Source organism: Acanthopagrus latus, chromosome 21 (genome assembly GCF_904848185.1).
Source record: "Acanthopagrus latus isolate v.2019 chromosome 21, fAcaLat1.1, whole genome shotgun sequence".
Taxonomy (NCBI): Eukaryota; Metazoa; Chordata; class Actinopteri; order Spariformes; family Sparidae; genus Acanthopagrus; species Acanthopagrus latus.
The window spans coordinates 13161816-13178989 of NC_051059.1; the positions used below are offsets into that span (position 1 = coordinate 13161816).

A 17174-nucleotide genomic window follows, 5' to 3' on the forward strand; every position below is an offset into this window, starting at 1 on the left:
TGATGTAATTTCAAGCGGGCTTTGTGGATTCATTCGGCTGACCCTGTATGACCAGAGGGTGCCGGGGCGGTAGAGTAGGGGGAACTGTCTTCTGCAGCATCTCTTATTTCCACCTACCTATTGTAGTTTGCAAACATTGATATTCAATGAACTACGGTCAAATAGAGCCTGCTGCACTAACCAAAGTAGAGATGGCAAAAGTTGAGCGCCCATAAGGTCATTTTTAACGTGCGTCCAGGCAAAAATGACTGAATTTACATTTTTCTACCTTAATTTAACCAAGCTACCGGCATCGCGCTAAGAACTTCAGTGATGGTCACTCTGTCGGTCCACCACTGTGATCCCGTCCAAAATAATCAACAGCTATGAAGATTCATCAGCTCTGAATGTTATGGTTGACGGGTGTTTCGTATTTGAGTTTCCTCATTGTAGTTTTTTGAGATAAAGCCATTTCCATATGATGGTGGCAATTTTAGTGTAGAGCACCTGAGGTAAAGCCTGTTGCTTTGTGTTTCCCCTAAACAATCAGTAAACGAAGTATCCACCTTGCTGGATGTTGCGGTAATGTAGGAGTAAACTGGGAGTAATTGACGCAGTCGTTGTCAGGTCAGGGAGGTATGACGCATTTGTCGATCCCATCAACACTCGTTAAAAAAAAGGGTTGCCATTTGTCACAGATTTAGCTAGTTGGCCAGCTAATTTGCAGGAGGACGACATCTCCCTTTTTTTCTAACATGTTGGACTCAGCTGTAATTGTTCATTCGGTCTCCCCAACCAATTACGATGTGATGACTCAGAAATAGTGATGGTAACAAATTGAGGATGCAGATTTTATATTATTTTTTTTTCTCGCATTTTACCAGGAAAAGCAGATGATTATGTTTTACAAACTTAACAATCAAATCTAAGGTTAACTGTTTCGAAAAATGCGTTAATGGGCAGTAATGGGTTACTTACGAACAGCATTTCCATTAGCAGGTGGAAGCCAACTTTGTGTTTAATGCTCATCTATCTATCTATCTATCTATCTATCTATCTATCTATCTATCTATCTATCTATCTATCTATCTATCTATCTATCTATCTATCTATCTGTCTATCTATCTATCTATCTATCTATCTATCTATCTATCTATCTATCTATCTATCTATCTATCTATCTACACGGCTGAGAATCTAAATGAGCCAGCACAGTCATGTATGTGCCTGTCAGGGTGGTATGGTAGTATTTCCAGGAGGAATGATTTAATGGAAATGTCAAGAGCAGCCGTCGCTCCGAGCAAAGGCTGAACCCTTCTGATACAATGTGAGCCACTTTACCTCAGCGGGGATGAGGGACTTGTTGTCATTCAGTGCCTGGTCTCGACCAGAATCTGCCTTTATCAGAGCAGAAGTGGCCATTGTCACATTTTTTTTTTTTTTTAAACGGGACTAGGGGTCTTTCGTTGCATATTAATTTGGGAGGAATCAATACGGGCTGTGGCCTCATTTTTAAACATTCAGCTGCTTTGCGCATATTTCTGCACAGAGAGAAGTGAAGAGCAGGGGGAAAAAAGTTTGGACTCCTGAAAAGGAAGAGAGGAATGGAATGAAAGAAATAGAAAAAAAATGCACTGCTTGAAAAAGGATAAGGTCGATTCCAGTGGTTTTATTTCTTAAATCTCGAGATAGGGTGGCTGAATGAGATGATGGATGTGGAGGGGAGGAAAGAAGGACATCTGAATGACTTGATGTAAGGAAAATATGGAGAGGGGGAGGAGGCGATTGAACCCACAGTCGGTCCTCACTATAGTCAGCTATAATCATCTCAAACTTACTCACCAAGCAACTGTCACGAAGTGCTTTTAAAGCATCTTGTCATTGAACTTTCTTCATTAAAAATCAACCCCAGCGTGTGGCGAGGCTGGTGCAGAGCACCGGAGCTGTCCATGGTGCTGAACATGCATGCACGTTAGATGGGAACCAGACAGTAAAAAGAAAACAGTATCATATAAGAACACTGGTGAAACAGTGTCAACACAGTCTGCTCTCTGTGTCTGAAGAGACAATCACGTCTGCACAGTTATGGAGAACGATACAAAATAAAAAAAACAAATAAATAAATAAAAATCACGCCCCAGTGACTGAATCTCCAACTCAGGAGTAGTTTGGCGTCTTCATCGCAGCGACATGGGATGCGCTCTGCTCAATTACCGTGGTGACCTTCAGATGGGCGCGGTTGCTCTTATCGTGCGATCTCCACCAGTTGGCATTATACACCACAATTAAAAATGCGTGTTCAAAGCGACCTGTCACCGCGGCTGTTCTCCGTGCTGCTTGGCACCCTGTAGTGGAGAAGGGTGACATCTGTGACTCCTCGCCAGGGGAGCCCGGCAGACGCACCTTCACTGTAGTTATTCTTCCAGCTCCGCTTTCAACGCTCGTCGAATAATTACAGCGGCAACAACTCCGGCCAGGGGAGTTTTTTTTTTTTCTTTTCTTTCCTCTCCTTCTTGTTTCCCTTTCCTGCAAGCGCGGTAATCAATCCAACACATTTCTTAGATGGAAGGTAAGATGATTTTATTTTTTTTCTCTCTTTTCTTCTCTGGTTTGGTTTTCCGAAAGAGTCGAGTCTTAAAGCGATGCCGTTGGTGGATGGTAATCTGTGTGTGTGTGTGTGTGTGACCTGCACCTAAAAAGAAACAAATATTTTAATGATATTTTTAAGACAGTTTTTGTTTTTTCTTCTCTTTAACGACCACATTCCTGCAACTTACTTGTGCTTGTGTCGTGAATGTTCTGCCCTGAGACCTGGCTCGCCTCTCCACACGCGTCCCCCCCAGTAACCAAAGCTTAATGAGTTTTAACACTTAACAAATAAATGTGATCTGCCTCGTTTACAGGTGCGCCTGCACGCCGTGGTTCGACTGCTGTGGAATGACATCAGCGTGTCGAGGCTTGCAGCTGTTCGGCTGTAAACAGTTGGACGACGCAGCCCCGCGCTGAGCGGAATTATCGAGCAACTTTAAATAGAAACGGTCCACTTTGGTGCCCCTGCAAATATGTCTCCGTTTACGGGATCAGTTCGCGCCAGGCGATGAGTTTATGCAATGCATTTTTCATCGGCTTCACTGCGAGATGTTGTGTTCGATTCTCGCATTTGAGAAACAATTGCGGGGGGGGAGAACATCCGATGGCTCAATCGCCTCCAGCAGTGATGGTTTTTTGCCAGTTGTTGTTGTTTTTTTTGTTTAACAACCGCGTAAAATAAAACAACAGCTGAAGTTGAGATTTACCAGTCAGTGTTTGTCTTTAGGACCCGGCGGAGCGACTCGTGTGTAACTGGACATCGCGGCTCCATTTGAGGGAGATTGCTTATCTCTCTCCTCCTCTCCCGTCCACAACTCGACTGAGCTGAGCTAAAGAAAAAAAAAAAAAGATCTATCCAATCCGAACCATCCCAAGAGTTGTTCTCCGACGGGATTGCGTTTCCAATACGCGTTGATGGACTTTAATGAATTTGCGACCACTGTGAATCTCCCCCCCACCCCCCCTCTCCAACCCCACCCCCCTTCTCCTTCTCCTCAGCGGCTACTTGGGAGAATTTGTCGTGCGCCATTCCGATGAACGCTGCGCCGAGAGCAGCGCTGCGTAAAGCCGAGCAGCCCCGTGTGGACGCTCGAGTCGGTCCTCGGCGGCGTTTGTGAGCGCGAACAGGACAAAAAAGAAAAAAAAAAAAAGAAGAAGAGGGTCTGGACTGTGAGCGTTTTATCTGGAAGGACAGGCTGCTTTAGCGAGACGCCAAAGTTTAAGGAAAAGTTGAGAGGGAGAGAGGACGTCGTGGTCCCCGCGTGAATGCGCGCTTCCTGCGCACACGTCTCCTTTACCGAGCCAGCTGGTGCGAAATTAGAATAAAATTAGAAAGAAAAAAAAAAAAAAGAATCAGTCAAAGGCGCCTGGGAATCTCTCTGCAACTACTCGTGGCTGTAAAATAACTTGTTGAACGAGCAGCTCGTCCCGGGAGCGCATTTAAATGTGAGTATTATGAGCTTTCCAACTGCATTTCTTCTTTTGTTCCCGTCACTTGTGTGATGTTGACAGTCATGACTAAACGGGCAGTAATGGGGTGACTACAGCGGGCTGGTTCATGGGCGGAACGTTAACGAGGATCAGTTTTGAAGTGGATGAAATGAATGTGGAATGAGCGGCTCGGATCAAATTGAATTTAAAAAAAAAAAAAAAAAGCTCACAGCTCACATCCAGAGAGCGTTTTTATCATTTTCTCTCTTTCAGAAGTTTTTTGCTGTACGGATGAGGTTCTCTTTGGGAGATTTTTAAAATCTGGATTCGCATCGTTTAGACTTCCCCCTCCCCTCACCCCAGAGCTGTTACTGTTGTAGATGCATCACGTTCACCCTCAGTCGTTTAAGAAAGCGAATAATGGGACTTGAACCTGTTGCGCAGCAGGTCAGCAAAGTCAGATCTAGGTGTGCCTCGCCTCTGCGCAAAAAGGAAAAAAAAAAAAAGACCCTGACCCAGAACATAATGAACACAGCAAATGTTACTGTACCGTGTCTAGAGTACTCCACACCTTCTCTCAGCTGTGGTGGCTTTTTGATGCATCTTTATTTAAACTGACCAGATTATTATTATTATTATTTTTTCTTTAGACTCCTGCTTTGGTTTCCAGCCCTGCCATTTTTTTCCTGATTGCATGAATCTTACATGTCCTGGATTTATTTCTTTTTTTTATTCATTCATTTTTTGAATGTTTGCAACATGCTCTGCATTTTAGTGGTTCAGGGGGAAGCACTCTGAATAATGTATGGCAGCAGATTTCATGTGTGGCAGTGGCGCAGGCTGGCTGGCTGGCTGGCTCCCTGGATGGGCTCCACGCTCAGGGACCCCCCTCACATTGTCACCACACCGACCACATCCTCTCAGGGAAAAAAAAAAAAAAAAAAAAAGCTCTTTTTACTGGAAAGCACAGCCGGCCCCTTGTTGTGTGATAAAAAGTGACTCCAATCGGACGTTAATTGCTTGTTTTATGCTCGCTTTATGTGATTACGGATGTAGTGCGGCGGGGATGGAGGGACAAAGAAATGGAGAAGGCTTGAAGGGAGAAAGAGCAGGGCTGGGAGTTTAGAATGAGGGACGCAGAGAGAAACAGAGAGAGAAAGAGAGAGAGAGAGAGAGAGAGAGAGAGAGAGAGAGGACGGAGGAGAGAAAGACAATAAGAAGACAAATTTGTGCCAGTGCAAACATGCTTTCGTCTGCCAGTCAATCCCACTGTGACTCATATGGAAGGGTTGGTTCTTGGCTCGGAGGACGCTGGAAGCATTAACCCGTTTATTGTTGCACTCATCAGCCAGCCACAAAGCATCAGTCTGCTCGAAACTGGCTATGGATCAGAAGTTATTGGTTGGAAGTCAGCAAAATCAATAAACACAACAAGGCGGGCACTGTGTGTTGTGCGAAAAACACAAAATCCCGACCAGGTGCTCTATACAGAGAGGCAACAAAATAGGCAATTGTTGCGGGATAAACTGCAGTGGGAGTCCAGGGCTGTTAGAGTCTCTGTTAGAGTCTCTTTTTTTGTTTTGTTTTGTTTTGTTTTGGGTTTTTTTTTATGTCAAAATCAATAAAAGTGTCATCTTGCAATCACTGGTGTCAGTGTTTAAAGGTACTGCTGGTCCTCCTGTGTGGAGCACAGGGGGCAGATCTGATGTCCTGTATATCAGCACCATGGACAGACCCCCACCCCTCCTCTCCCCACCCCTTCCCCTCCGCGTCGCCCTGTGTGGGAGCCGAGAGGGGATCAGAAAGAGCCACACTCGCAGACTGAGAGCAAAGCCACACTTTAGCAGGATTACTATAAAATGAATGGAATACATCCGCCATGGTTTTTTAAGAGTCTGGCTGGGAGTTTGTAACCAATATAAGCCACGGGGCACGGCCCGCCTGCTGACTTTTAAAACACTCTGCCATGCTTGAGCTGCCCAGGGGATGGAATGCAAGCGGACACAAGGGGGTGTTTCAGAGGCTTCAAAAACAAGTGGAGGGAAGAGAGAGACAGAGGGAGAGGGAGAGAGAGACAGAGGGAGAGAGAGGTGAGGTGGTCACCCTGCGCTCTCTCTCTCTCTCTCTCTCTCTCTCTCTCTCTCTCTCTCTCTCTCCCACTTTCTCTCCCTGCATACGGAGAGCTGCTCAAATATTGATGACTTTTAATATAGAATCTGACCTCATATTTTTCTCCGTGAAATTATGACATTCCCGAGATCCTCCTTGCATCCTGAGTGCCACCGAGAACGAGGGGTTCGATGCACTTGCTGTATTTTTGCAATTTATGTCTCTTTCTGTCTAATTTCAATGAAATATTTTGACAGTGAAACCAGACAACGTGGACACAATTATGAATTAAAGTCAGCCTAATGCACCAGTTCACCTGCTGCAGACCTCTAGTAGGGAAGTACAATACTATCAAGACGCCATCGGTATCGGCAGATAAAGGCTTGAAAATAAAACATCAGCTTCGACACGAAATGAACATTTCAGTTGATACGAAATGTAATGATGGTCGTGCAACACAAACCGCTGACTGAATTAGTTTTCAGATGTTCGCCAGTGATTTAACACTTTAAGTTGAATAGCATCAGGAAGTGATATTGAGATTTAAAATCTCTTTTACAAATGAATCCCGGCCAAGACAGGGTCAAAATAGCAATGTCAAGGTCACGACAAGACGACAGCAACATGGAATCACAATAAAGTTATTGTAGGTGAAACAGTGAGAGTCATTATTCTGCACTTAAATCCATCTGAAGGCACACAGGTCTCATGTTTAAGCCTCAAACTCTCAGGATCTACTAGGACCATGTTGGAAGAGGCTCGATCTCTCAGCCTGCGATCTGACAGACGGCACTGAAGCCGTTTGTGTGACATGAGATCATGAATGTTTTGAAAAGTAAATAAATGAATAAAAACTGCAGACTTAAGTGAGTAGGAAATTTGCCTAAATAATCTTGTGGATGAAAAGCACTGGACGTCTCTATTTGCCAGCGTTGTATACAGTACCTTAAAATCATACTAAAAGCAAAGATATACTTTGGAATATCGTCCATTCCAAAAGTGCTTGAGTAAATGTCTTAAAGTATTCTGATATGAAATTTACTGTATGTATTTTCTGGCAGTAAATGTATTTATATATGTGAAGTACAAGTGAAAGCACATTAAACATACATCTACATGTGGGTATAAACGGTATACTTGGTGTTGGCGTAATCGAGCTGACCAAATATCAGATCTGACATTTAACAGTTTTCTGATTATCAGAATCAGTGTTTTTAAAAAGTGCTGCTTTGGTTCTGATGCAGTTTGTTACTTGTGTGGCAACTAGTAACTAAAGTCATCCGCTAAATGTGGTAGAGTGAAAAAGTACAACATTTTCCTCTAGATGTAGTGGAGTGGAAGTTCAAAGTTGCGGAAAATTGGAATACTCAGTAAAGCACAGGTACCTCAAATTTCCACTATAAGCACAGTACTTGAGTAAATGTACTTAGCTGTATTCCATCACTGGTATTTATCAGTGGGTCGTAGTGGGAGTAAAGAAAACTAATGTGTTAGATCCAGTACAGGACAGATTCCATGTCCATGTGCAGAAATGATGTGCGTGGATCCGTATCGCCGTCGGTAATCAGCCAAAAGGAGGTGGATCTCTGAAAAAAAAAACAATACTGTGCTCCTCTACTCTAAAGTCTCTGTAGTAGATGAATTAGCATCCTGAACGGTGTCAGAACACTTACTGAAAGCAGAAATAATCACATTTGAAACATTTTACATTGTATTCTTTCAATGGCTTCACTGTCACCTTAGCAGTGCTCTGATGCTGAATGATCTCTGTCCACAGAGGTTCACCGAGCGCCCTGACCTCCTCCTTTCATCTCTATGGATTTTAGTACTCCAGGTGTGTGTGAATTAATTCCAGTATTCCTGCAGTTAGCCCCATTTGGCTCCGCTTATTAGCTCTGAATGTTCCCTATTAAATAAAAATAAGATAAGCGACCTCCATCACCCCGCTGCTGGTACCTAAATTGACTGTTTTCATAATGAAAGTCAGTGCTATGAAAGGAGGGGTTCATCATTGTGTGTGTGTGCGTGCGCGTGATGAGTGCGGCCCGTCCCGTGACGCATCTCTGATCATGCACCGACATTTATATTTATGAAATTTGATACTTCCCATGAAAGAAACAGCTTATTCATCACTCTAGCTCCGGCTGTGTTATCAATTTTGTAATTGGCCGCTTCTAAGGAGCCTCGCTGATTGACATGAGCACATTCAAAGAGCCAAAATTCTTCCCTCGATGCCGTCCCCCCACCAACCCCACCCCAGTATCCTCCCTTCTCCCAGCAGAGGTCTGTCAAATGAAGCCGCCGATCCATACCTCCCGACATGGCTCACTTTGAAGGCTCTGAACAGCGGTGCGTGAAATTTCTCCGGCTCCGATGAACGTCTTTTACCACAGTTGGAATGTATTCAAGCCTGTAGTCATTTTGTAAAAAGGAACATTAGGTTTGGGAGAAGGCAAGCAGTAATTGCCTTAGATGTGGTCAAAACCCATTCAGATTGGCAAAAAAAAAATGTTCAGCCCAAGACAAGATGGCCGAGTTAAAACACTGAATTCTAATGGCTCCATATGTCGGCAGGGAGCACAGACAGCAGGCCGAACATGCGAGCCACAGTGGCTCATTAAGATGAGTTTCTGCTGCCCGGATCAGATCAGAGTCTTTGTCCCTTCATAAACGATATAGCTTTTATTAAAACCCTTCTCTTAATTAATTTGATTCGACTTGATATTCTCCTGATAAGAACAATCATCTTTTGACACAGATCGAATGGCTCTCTCCTCCGAACATGAAAGACTCTCCACGCGCTCCAACGACCTGCGTTTACCCAAAACATGTCACGTCCACAGTGACTGTCAGTCACAGGAGGGGCGGCTGTAGCCCGAGAGGTAGAAAAGAAAGCCGCTGACCGGAAAAGTTACCGGTTCAAACACACATTTTGTGAGCCTGAATCTGCATCAGAATGAACAGTGTGGCATACTTGTTGGGGGCTTTAAAAAGGGGATAACCGTGCATGCTTGTTAGAATTGCTTGTTAGAACTGCAGTAAAAGTAGGCAGAGGTTAAATTGAAATGTAAGTACAGCTGCTTTTAGGGATCGTAGACTTCTTTTTCACCGAGGCCAAACCTCGGGCCATCTAAGTAATGACAGTCAACACTAACTTAACGCCTATTTACAGTGCCAGCGCTCCATTTTATTCCCCCCCTCCCCGCTCTCCGGCGCATGCTTCTGAGCCGAGACATTGAGATCGTGCAGGTCTCCACTGACTGCTGCCAGGCACCATTACCTGACGAGTTAGGCCATCTGACTGATGGCTTGTGATAGCTCTGAGAAACGTACAATCCCTCAAATAGACTATTTCTGTCTCCCAATTTTTGCTTTAATGTTTCCCAAATGCCTCTGAGGGCACTGGGACAAACGTAACTCCACATTCCGCTATTAAGGCGCGAGAGAAGGCAAAAGCAATGCCTTAAACATGGTGACTTGACACAATGGAAACAAGCCTTTCTGTATGAAAATCAAATGGAGATCAGGCTTTGCAGAACACGGCAATTTGAATAGTATACAGTGATTTTGCCAAGGTTGTTATTGAGAAGTATATACTGTGTGTATGTATATTTATATATATATATATATATATATATATATATATATATATATATATATATATATGCAGTAGTAGGGAGTGAGATGCACTACTTACCCGCCTCAGTGCACTTAAACCTGAGTTCATACTTCCAAATGTTTTTCTTTTTTTTTCTGTGTATGTGTGATGAGTTCATTTCACCAAAACTATCTTTTCCCTCTGTCCTTCAGGATGCTGCCTGCGGCAATAACGGCAACAGACAGGAGATCAAGCTAAGACATCTGACAGCCAGTGACTTATGAGGAGTGTCACTCCTCTGTGCACATCACATCTGACCGACAGTTGACCCTTTCATCAACGCGCAACACTTGTGAAGAAGCTCACTTGTTGACACACCTCATCAGCCAGGCAGAGGTGGCAGCAGTTCGAAGACGAAATAACTGAATGGGGGCTAATCGTCGCCTGAAGCCGCTCATGCGAAAGTAGCATAATGCTGCCACTGTTTCCCACTGTTTCTCCACTGCGCCATTCAAAGCTGCAGGTAATTTAGAAAATCCTCAGCCAAACCGTCATCGCTGTGACGAAGCAGCAGCTGTAAAGACAGAAAAAAAAGAGGTTCCACGGCAAACATACAGAACAAGATCAACGATGCTTTGGCCCATTTTGTTCGCTCTGCAAGCTGTGTGCAGCGGCGTGGCACACGCCATGCAACATTACCCCGCGGCCTGGGGACACTATGACGTGTGCAAGTCCCAGATCTATACCGAGGAGGGCCTGGCGTGGGACTACATGGCCTGTCAGCCAGAAGCCACCGACATGACAAAGTACCTGCGAGTGGCCCTCGACCCCCCAAATATCACATGTGGAGACCCGCCAGAAACGTACTGCGCTTTGGTGAGTCGTAACCTCGCCTGTCCCCTGATGGAGACAAATGAGGCTGTAGGCAGGATCACACAGCATACTGGGTCAGGGATAGAGAGCAGTGCATACAAGGCAACTTGCTGCCGCTGCAGCAGAGATTGATGTACACACAGAGCCGGTGTGCATTAGGATACAAGCGCTAACATCCAGCGGCACACTCGCAAGCTACACACACAGACACACATCGATACATGCACAGAGGTTGAAGAGGTAGGTGTGGAAATACACAAACTTACATTAGTGCACACAGACACACTAAAACAAGTACTGGACAAGGACATACAGGCATCTATAGGTGAAGTCACACAAGCCCATTTACATTCAGAGAGACATGAAGAAGTGCAAACATACATGTACCAGGTCGATGTTACAAAAAAGATCTCTAAGATACAGTTTGAACATTGTCACAAATTTCTCATGTTTAAATCTTGTGAATTCTGTGGAGCCACAAATGAGACAAAAATTGGAGAAAGTATATCTTGTGTTCTTACACAGTAAAGAATATGGAGTTTCTTTCCTTTTTTTTTATAAAAGTTTGGTATTGTCTTGCAATAAAACCAAAGTTTGGAATTCTTTTCTTTTTCTAGTTTCTGAAATACCTCCACATGTCTCCTTTTGGGCTCCATCGAAAGTAGCGACAATTTTGAGAAGTATTCAGTTGTATGTAAGGGACACAGTGATTCATCAGTTACTGTTTGCCTTGTTGACTGCTGCTGGTTGATGCTTATCTGTTATGTCTCATGTGGTCCTGGCGAGGGACATCCCTGCCATCAGTTTTTAAGGCAATGCGAGCGCTGAAATATTCTTCTCAATGAGACGGTGTGTGTATAGCCGGCTAAAAAGGCTTTGAAAGCAGGAACTTTGAAAAGGGAATATTTTTTCTAGTTAAAGAGGGTTATAATAAAGGTTGTTTCATTAAACTGTATTATATAATTTGTGCTGGTTTACGGACAATGTGCTGAAGGGCTGAATGACCTTCAAACAGTTCACTTTTATAATGAACTGGAAATATTTAAGAACACAAACAAAATAAATGGCAACAAAAAAAACGTCGACAATCAATCAAATTGATATTTTAATCACTGCGTCCTGAGTCTCAGTATGGATCTCTAATATGGTATTTGGTAGTTATTGGATTCTGTCGACATGCACCGACATTAATACATTAACATGTGGCTGCACAGTCACAGTCAAAAACACACACAGCTGCACGCACTCACACAAAGGCAGGATCAGTGTTAACAGTGACGGGGGTAATTGTACCGCTGCAGTTTATTATGCACCGCATGCTCGCCGCGGTGTTTAGCATTGTGTTTCATTGGCCCTTATCAAACATTATCAACAGTTCAACCCCAGGTTGAATTTGTTTAGAATCACAGTCAAAGTAAGCAGCGAGAGCCCATAGGCTCTACAGAAGTGCTTCATTAGAAGGCGTGTGTGCGCCCGCCGAGAGCTCCTGCAAGTAAATATTTACCAATTAAAATGTGCAATCTTTAAAAGGAGAGGTTTTTTTTTTTTTTTTTTCTTTTTTTTTTTTATTCTGGCAGCTCCAGATGGTATTGAGACATTTAACGCCACTGTAGGATGAAAAAGGAGCCGGTCTCCAGTCGCGTGTGACGGTCTGTGAAGCTTTATATCAGAGCGAACAGTGAAACCTTTATCAGCCCAGTAGATTATCCTGAATACACAACATCAGCACAGCACAGGCGGTATAAAGACACAACAAGAGCCGAAGTGGCTGGACTGAGACTTCATTTCATTACAGTAACTGCTGACAGTTAAAAAGGCTCTGTCACAGTTTCTTCTCTGCATTGCTTTTCATTTGTTTGAACGCATGATTTCACAAACAGGACACTGCATACAGATTGTCCTCGTAATTAGTGACATATTTAATGCTAAAACCGGAATTTTGTTTGACTTTCATACAATCGTAGACAATGGTGATGATACATGAAGTCAGAGTTTGTCAGGTTGTTTGTTTCCATCACAAAAAAAGGGACAAAATGTTGAGATTTCTTGCCATCCGAGCATCAATGTCAGCCAGCTATCAGCCGGTCAGAACAACATGTCAGTGCAGACTGAAATATCTCAGCACCCGCTGACTTTGGTGCTCAGCTGGCTTTTTTCCTCTAGTGGCCAAAATGTTCACTCACTCTATCCAATGAAACATGTGGACTGTAAGACAGATCGGGACAATGAATCTTTGTGACTCCGGCAACTCCTTTTCTTTTTTCTGTAGCTTGTCCGTGAGGCAGGCTTTTGCCCTTTTAAGTTAAGCGTCTTGATTAGATAGATTGCCATGAAATGTGGCTCAGATGTTCCTGTTCCCTCTCAGTGTAATTAACTTTTGATCCCCCGGATTTCATCTGGCCCAATTCTCAAGACAAAATTTCACTTTGTTCTATACTTTGGTTTATCCGAGTTTTCAATTTAGGGCTAAATACCAAATGTGAGCGTAGTCACAAGCTTAAATAAGATTGGGGTAAGATGGATGGTAAACTTTACCTGTTCAACATGGACACGTTAGCATGCTGACATTAGCATCTAGCTCAAAGCTCCGGATCGTATTGTACTTTCCCAGACATCCCGGACTTGCGAAAGCCTTAGCGAGTAATAAGATTCGTTTTATAAATAGAAAAAAAATTGAACCACCACCATCTTGCTCCCTGAAAAGCTATACAGCATTTTCATGATCCAAAAGTCAACACTTGACTCATGGATCATGTGTCTTATTGGGAAAAAAAAAAAAGTCAAATTCCATTTAAAAGCAGAAGGAGTTTTATCTATACGCGCAATGTGTGTTTACGATACCAGTGTAGTCACTGCAGGTGGAGAATTCAAAGAATATTTGCCTTGCCCTAGCCGGATACGCATGATCTCTCTGTGTGGTTTTGTTGTGTGACTTTCTCAGATGTCTGTCACCTGTGACATGAATTTAAGGTCATCATTGTCCAAATGATCAACAACACAGAACTCTCCTGTACCCGCATTTGATCTGTTTACATTCCCCGGCTGGCGCACAGGCAGACTGACACGGGTGACCTTATTCACCGGCGCTTCCTGAGAGTTGGTTGGAGATGAGAGGAGCATGCAAATGAGCTCTTTTAACCAATCACCAAGTTGCCTGCAGTTGTGAGCCCGGTCTAATCTCCTTGCCCAGGAGTTGCCTTCTTTGCGGATGGTCAAAGACTCCTACATGGCTCATCCTCCCTCCCCTTCCCTCTGCCTTGCACTCATGATTCCCATCTGTCGCTCAAGGATGTTTTTTTTGGAGGGGGGGGGCAAACTAAGCTCTGACGAATATAGTCATGACAGAGTCTGCGCTCATGAGAAGGGCATTAATCATTCAGAGGTGGATCTTTGGCAACTTAAGGTTTGAGGTTGTTACTTTTTGGATGAAATAATAAGAAACATCTCCTTTTGGTTTTGGTTGTGGAACAAAAAAAAAAAGAACAGACCCTCTTTCTCTTGAGTGTTTAGGACAAGCAATGAAGAGAGTCCAGGATAAACAGTGTCTAGGACAGGTGTTGTACATCAGGGAGTTAGCCCTGTTTTTATTTTTAGCTGCAGACCTTCAGGGGTTCTTCAAAACGTGTTGGTATTAAGGCTGTCCTCCTGTGGTGCACACTGTCACTCACTATCAGCCAACACATGTTTAGGGTCCATTTATATATATTTATATTTGTATATAAACTATATATAGCACCTTTAAGTGAACCATTGGGTTAAAATGTAGCAAGTCATGGTTTATGTTGTGATGACTTGAAAAAATAGATCTTTGATATCAAGTATTTTAATACAAATTCTTCAGTTACACCATTCAGACAATTATTATTACACTGTCGCACCACATGGGCCCTAATGAGGAATATGTTTTTAATGCGGGATAATACCGGCTGAAAGGCATCTGCGTCTCAAACCTCTCATAATCATTTTCGATGTGGTGAACAGACACGAGAGTGTTTTTAATTACAGCACTTTTCATGTTGGCTTTGGCGGATTGAATGACAATTCACAGGGCCATGGCAGCCGATTACTCCAACTTCACTGAGAGAGGAGGTTTAATTTTCATGCAGTTTCAGAGTTAAACCAAATCATTTGTTGCTGCCAAGCAATGGGCAGGGACATGTTTATTTCACAAAACATAAAAAGGCGCTTGGCAGATGTTCACAATCTGAATCTGGTGGGTAAATAGATTCTGTTCTGTTTAAACAGACCAACCACGTGAAGCATTTCTAACTGTGACTGCCATCTTCGGGCCGGTGGTTTCGGTGGTTTGAAACGTGACGGGGGGAAAATCTTGGAGGAAGAAGTTGAGAGACAGTCTGCTCTCCCACAGTATCTACAGTGATTTGGCAGTTGATCTAAATGAATGAATGTGTGCTTTGAGTTAGTTGTCAGCGGCCCACATGCTCCACAGTTTCTGCTGTCACGCTGATTCATCCACGTCACACTGGCACTGTATAAACATTTGTGAGACTGATTGAGTAATGGCGCTTATTCCAGCTACTCTGAGTCTAACTGGGTAGATTCTTGTAATTCCTCTGAACTTTATTCAGCTCTCTCAGAATGGATGAAAGGAGTTGTGGCTGCCAGTTCACCACACGGCCCCCTCGGAGGCTTAGGAAGGAAAGACGAGACGAGAGCTCCCACTAAGCTGCTCGGAGACTACCGCGTTATTGACAGTCAATGCAGCGGACTTATCTTTGCTGGCAGTGACGGCAGTCATTGTGAACTTTCAGTCTGTGTCTTACATGCCCACAAGAACTGACGTAACGGACGTCAGAAAAGATGGATTATTGACGAGAGAAAGGGGAAGTAACCTTTACTAGATACTCTAGGCTGTGAGGTCACCGATAGGAGCGGTGAATCTGCAGAATGGCAAGTGCGTCAGCTCAGTCTTTGAAACATGTTTGTCGACTGCTAACCTTCTTTGCCAGTTACGGTTTGAATTCAAAGCCTGGATTAAGTTCACTTACAAGATTTTTTTTTTCCAGTGCTGGATAGTTCAATAATTGCAACCAGAGAGAGGAGTTTGTGTCCTGCATCCATGCAGTGCTATATAAACATGTTTGAAGTTAGAGAAAGGTTGTGGTTTAGCCTTAAATGTGTCATCGATAACATTCAGCCACTAAACGTGTCATTCCACCCCCCACTTCTTGCACTAGCTAATGTTGCTAACGCTAGCTAGCGAACGTTTACATTGCTGACACTAGAAAGCAATCATTAATGTTGCAAATGCACTGCTGCTAACACTAGCATACATTGACCTTGGTATTGGTCTTGAACCTGACAAATATTGTAAAATTATTACTGCACAATCATACAAATATATTAATTTTATAATATTATAAATATGACCTTAAAAGCTGCTCTAAAATGTTTTCATTAATGCAAACAATGGACAAAATGGCTAATTGGTCTGGTCAGTGTATTATCAAGTTCATTTTCTGTCAGAAGGCAGTTTTTGTTTTGTTACTGGCCTCTTTTCGAACAAAAAGAGGCCAGTAACATATAAAGGACGCTGACTCAACACAGTCAAGTTTAAATGTTTTTATTTAACAAAAGAAAGAGGGCAAGAGTTCCTGGCCAAACTGAAAAAAAGAGGGAAGAGACCCCAGACCAGCCAAGACCGTTGCATCTGGGGAATCCTCCCAACTAAAGCTGCCTAATCAAAACTACTAACCTACTAAGAGAAAGAAAACAAAAAGATACAAAAACAGGACTACTAGGAACTCAAACCCAAACTAAAACAACAAAGCCCTGGCACTCTAACAGGCCAGGGAACTGAACCCAAGCTCAAATCAGCAACAAAGGAGAAAACAGCAAAAGACTGTGACACACCTGTAATCAGAGAAGAAGAGAGAGAGAGAGAGAGAGATGCCCTGATACGGCCTCCTTTTACCTGCTCAGGTGATTGCCCACACCTGAGTTCAGGAAGGCGGAGCAGGGCGGAGACAGAGAACACACACATAGAGCACTGACTTGGCCACACGTAACAGAGCCATATATCTCCCCCAGGAGTTGGTGGAGGAAAAAAGAAAATAAACATTGGACTTTTGAATTGTGAGAAACACAATTGCAAACATATGTTAACACTGAGCCATATCTTCTCTGTGTTTATATAGGCAACTTTTTCATAAACCTATGTGCTTCATACATCTGCCCTCAAGTGGCCAAAAAAAAAAAAATCAATGAATGCAGATTTAACGTGCTTCAAGTTGCCTGAGCATAAAAATACAGTACAGACATGATTTATTAATTTAGGTTGTCACTAAACAGCTTGCAGATGTCCATCCATTGATCCATTCATTAGCTGTTCCCAATTATCCTTAAGAGAAAATCCATGTAGTCACAGGGACAATTTCTATTGATGACTTGCTACTTTAGTGTAGCATAGTATAGTATAGCATAATTTAAAGTTAACAGATTAATTTCTTGGAGCAGTCCCAATGTGTGGTACTTTTTGTTGTTTTGGCTGAGTTTAAAGGGCCCTCAGGATCGACTGCAGTAGATTCAGATCACATGTGTGCAGGGTGTGGAGGCTGGCTCCTAATTACTGAGT

General features: G+C 43.3%; 1 protein-coding gene across 3 annotated transcripts in view; it reads left to right on the forward strand.

The window, feature by feature from the left end:
• The first annotated feature begins 1665 nt into the window (after window positions 1–1665).
• Window positions 1666–17174, forward strand: part of LOC119010536 (netrin-G1-like) — a 73485-nt gene continuing 57976 nt past the window's right edge. Inside the window, exons 1-3 of one of the 3 annotated variants that reach the window (XM_037082728.1) lie at window positions 1666–2548; window positions 7886–7942; window positions 9919–10582. In XM_037082728.1, the coding sequence (XP_036938623.1) occupies window positions 10337–10582 (246 nt within the window). In that variant the 5' untranslated portion in view covers window positions 1666–2548; window positions 7886–7942; window positions 9919–10336. Of the gene's footprint in view, window positions 2549–3453; window positions 4015–7885; window positions 7943–9918; window positions 10583–17174 lie in introns of those variants that run through there. The other 2 variants (XM_037082729.1, XM_037082727.1) reach the window with 2 other exon arrangements.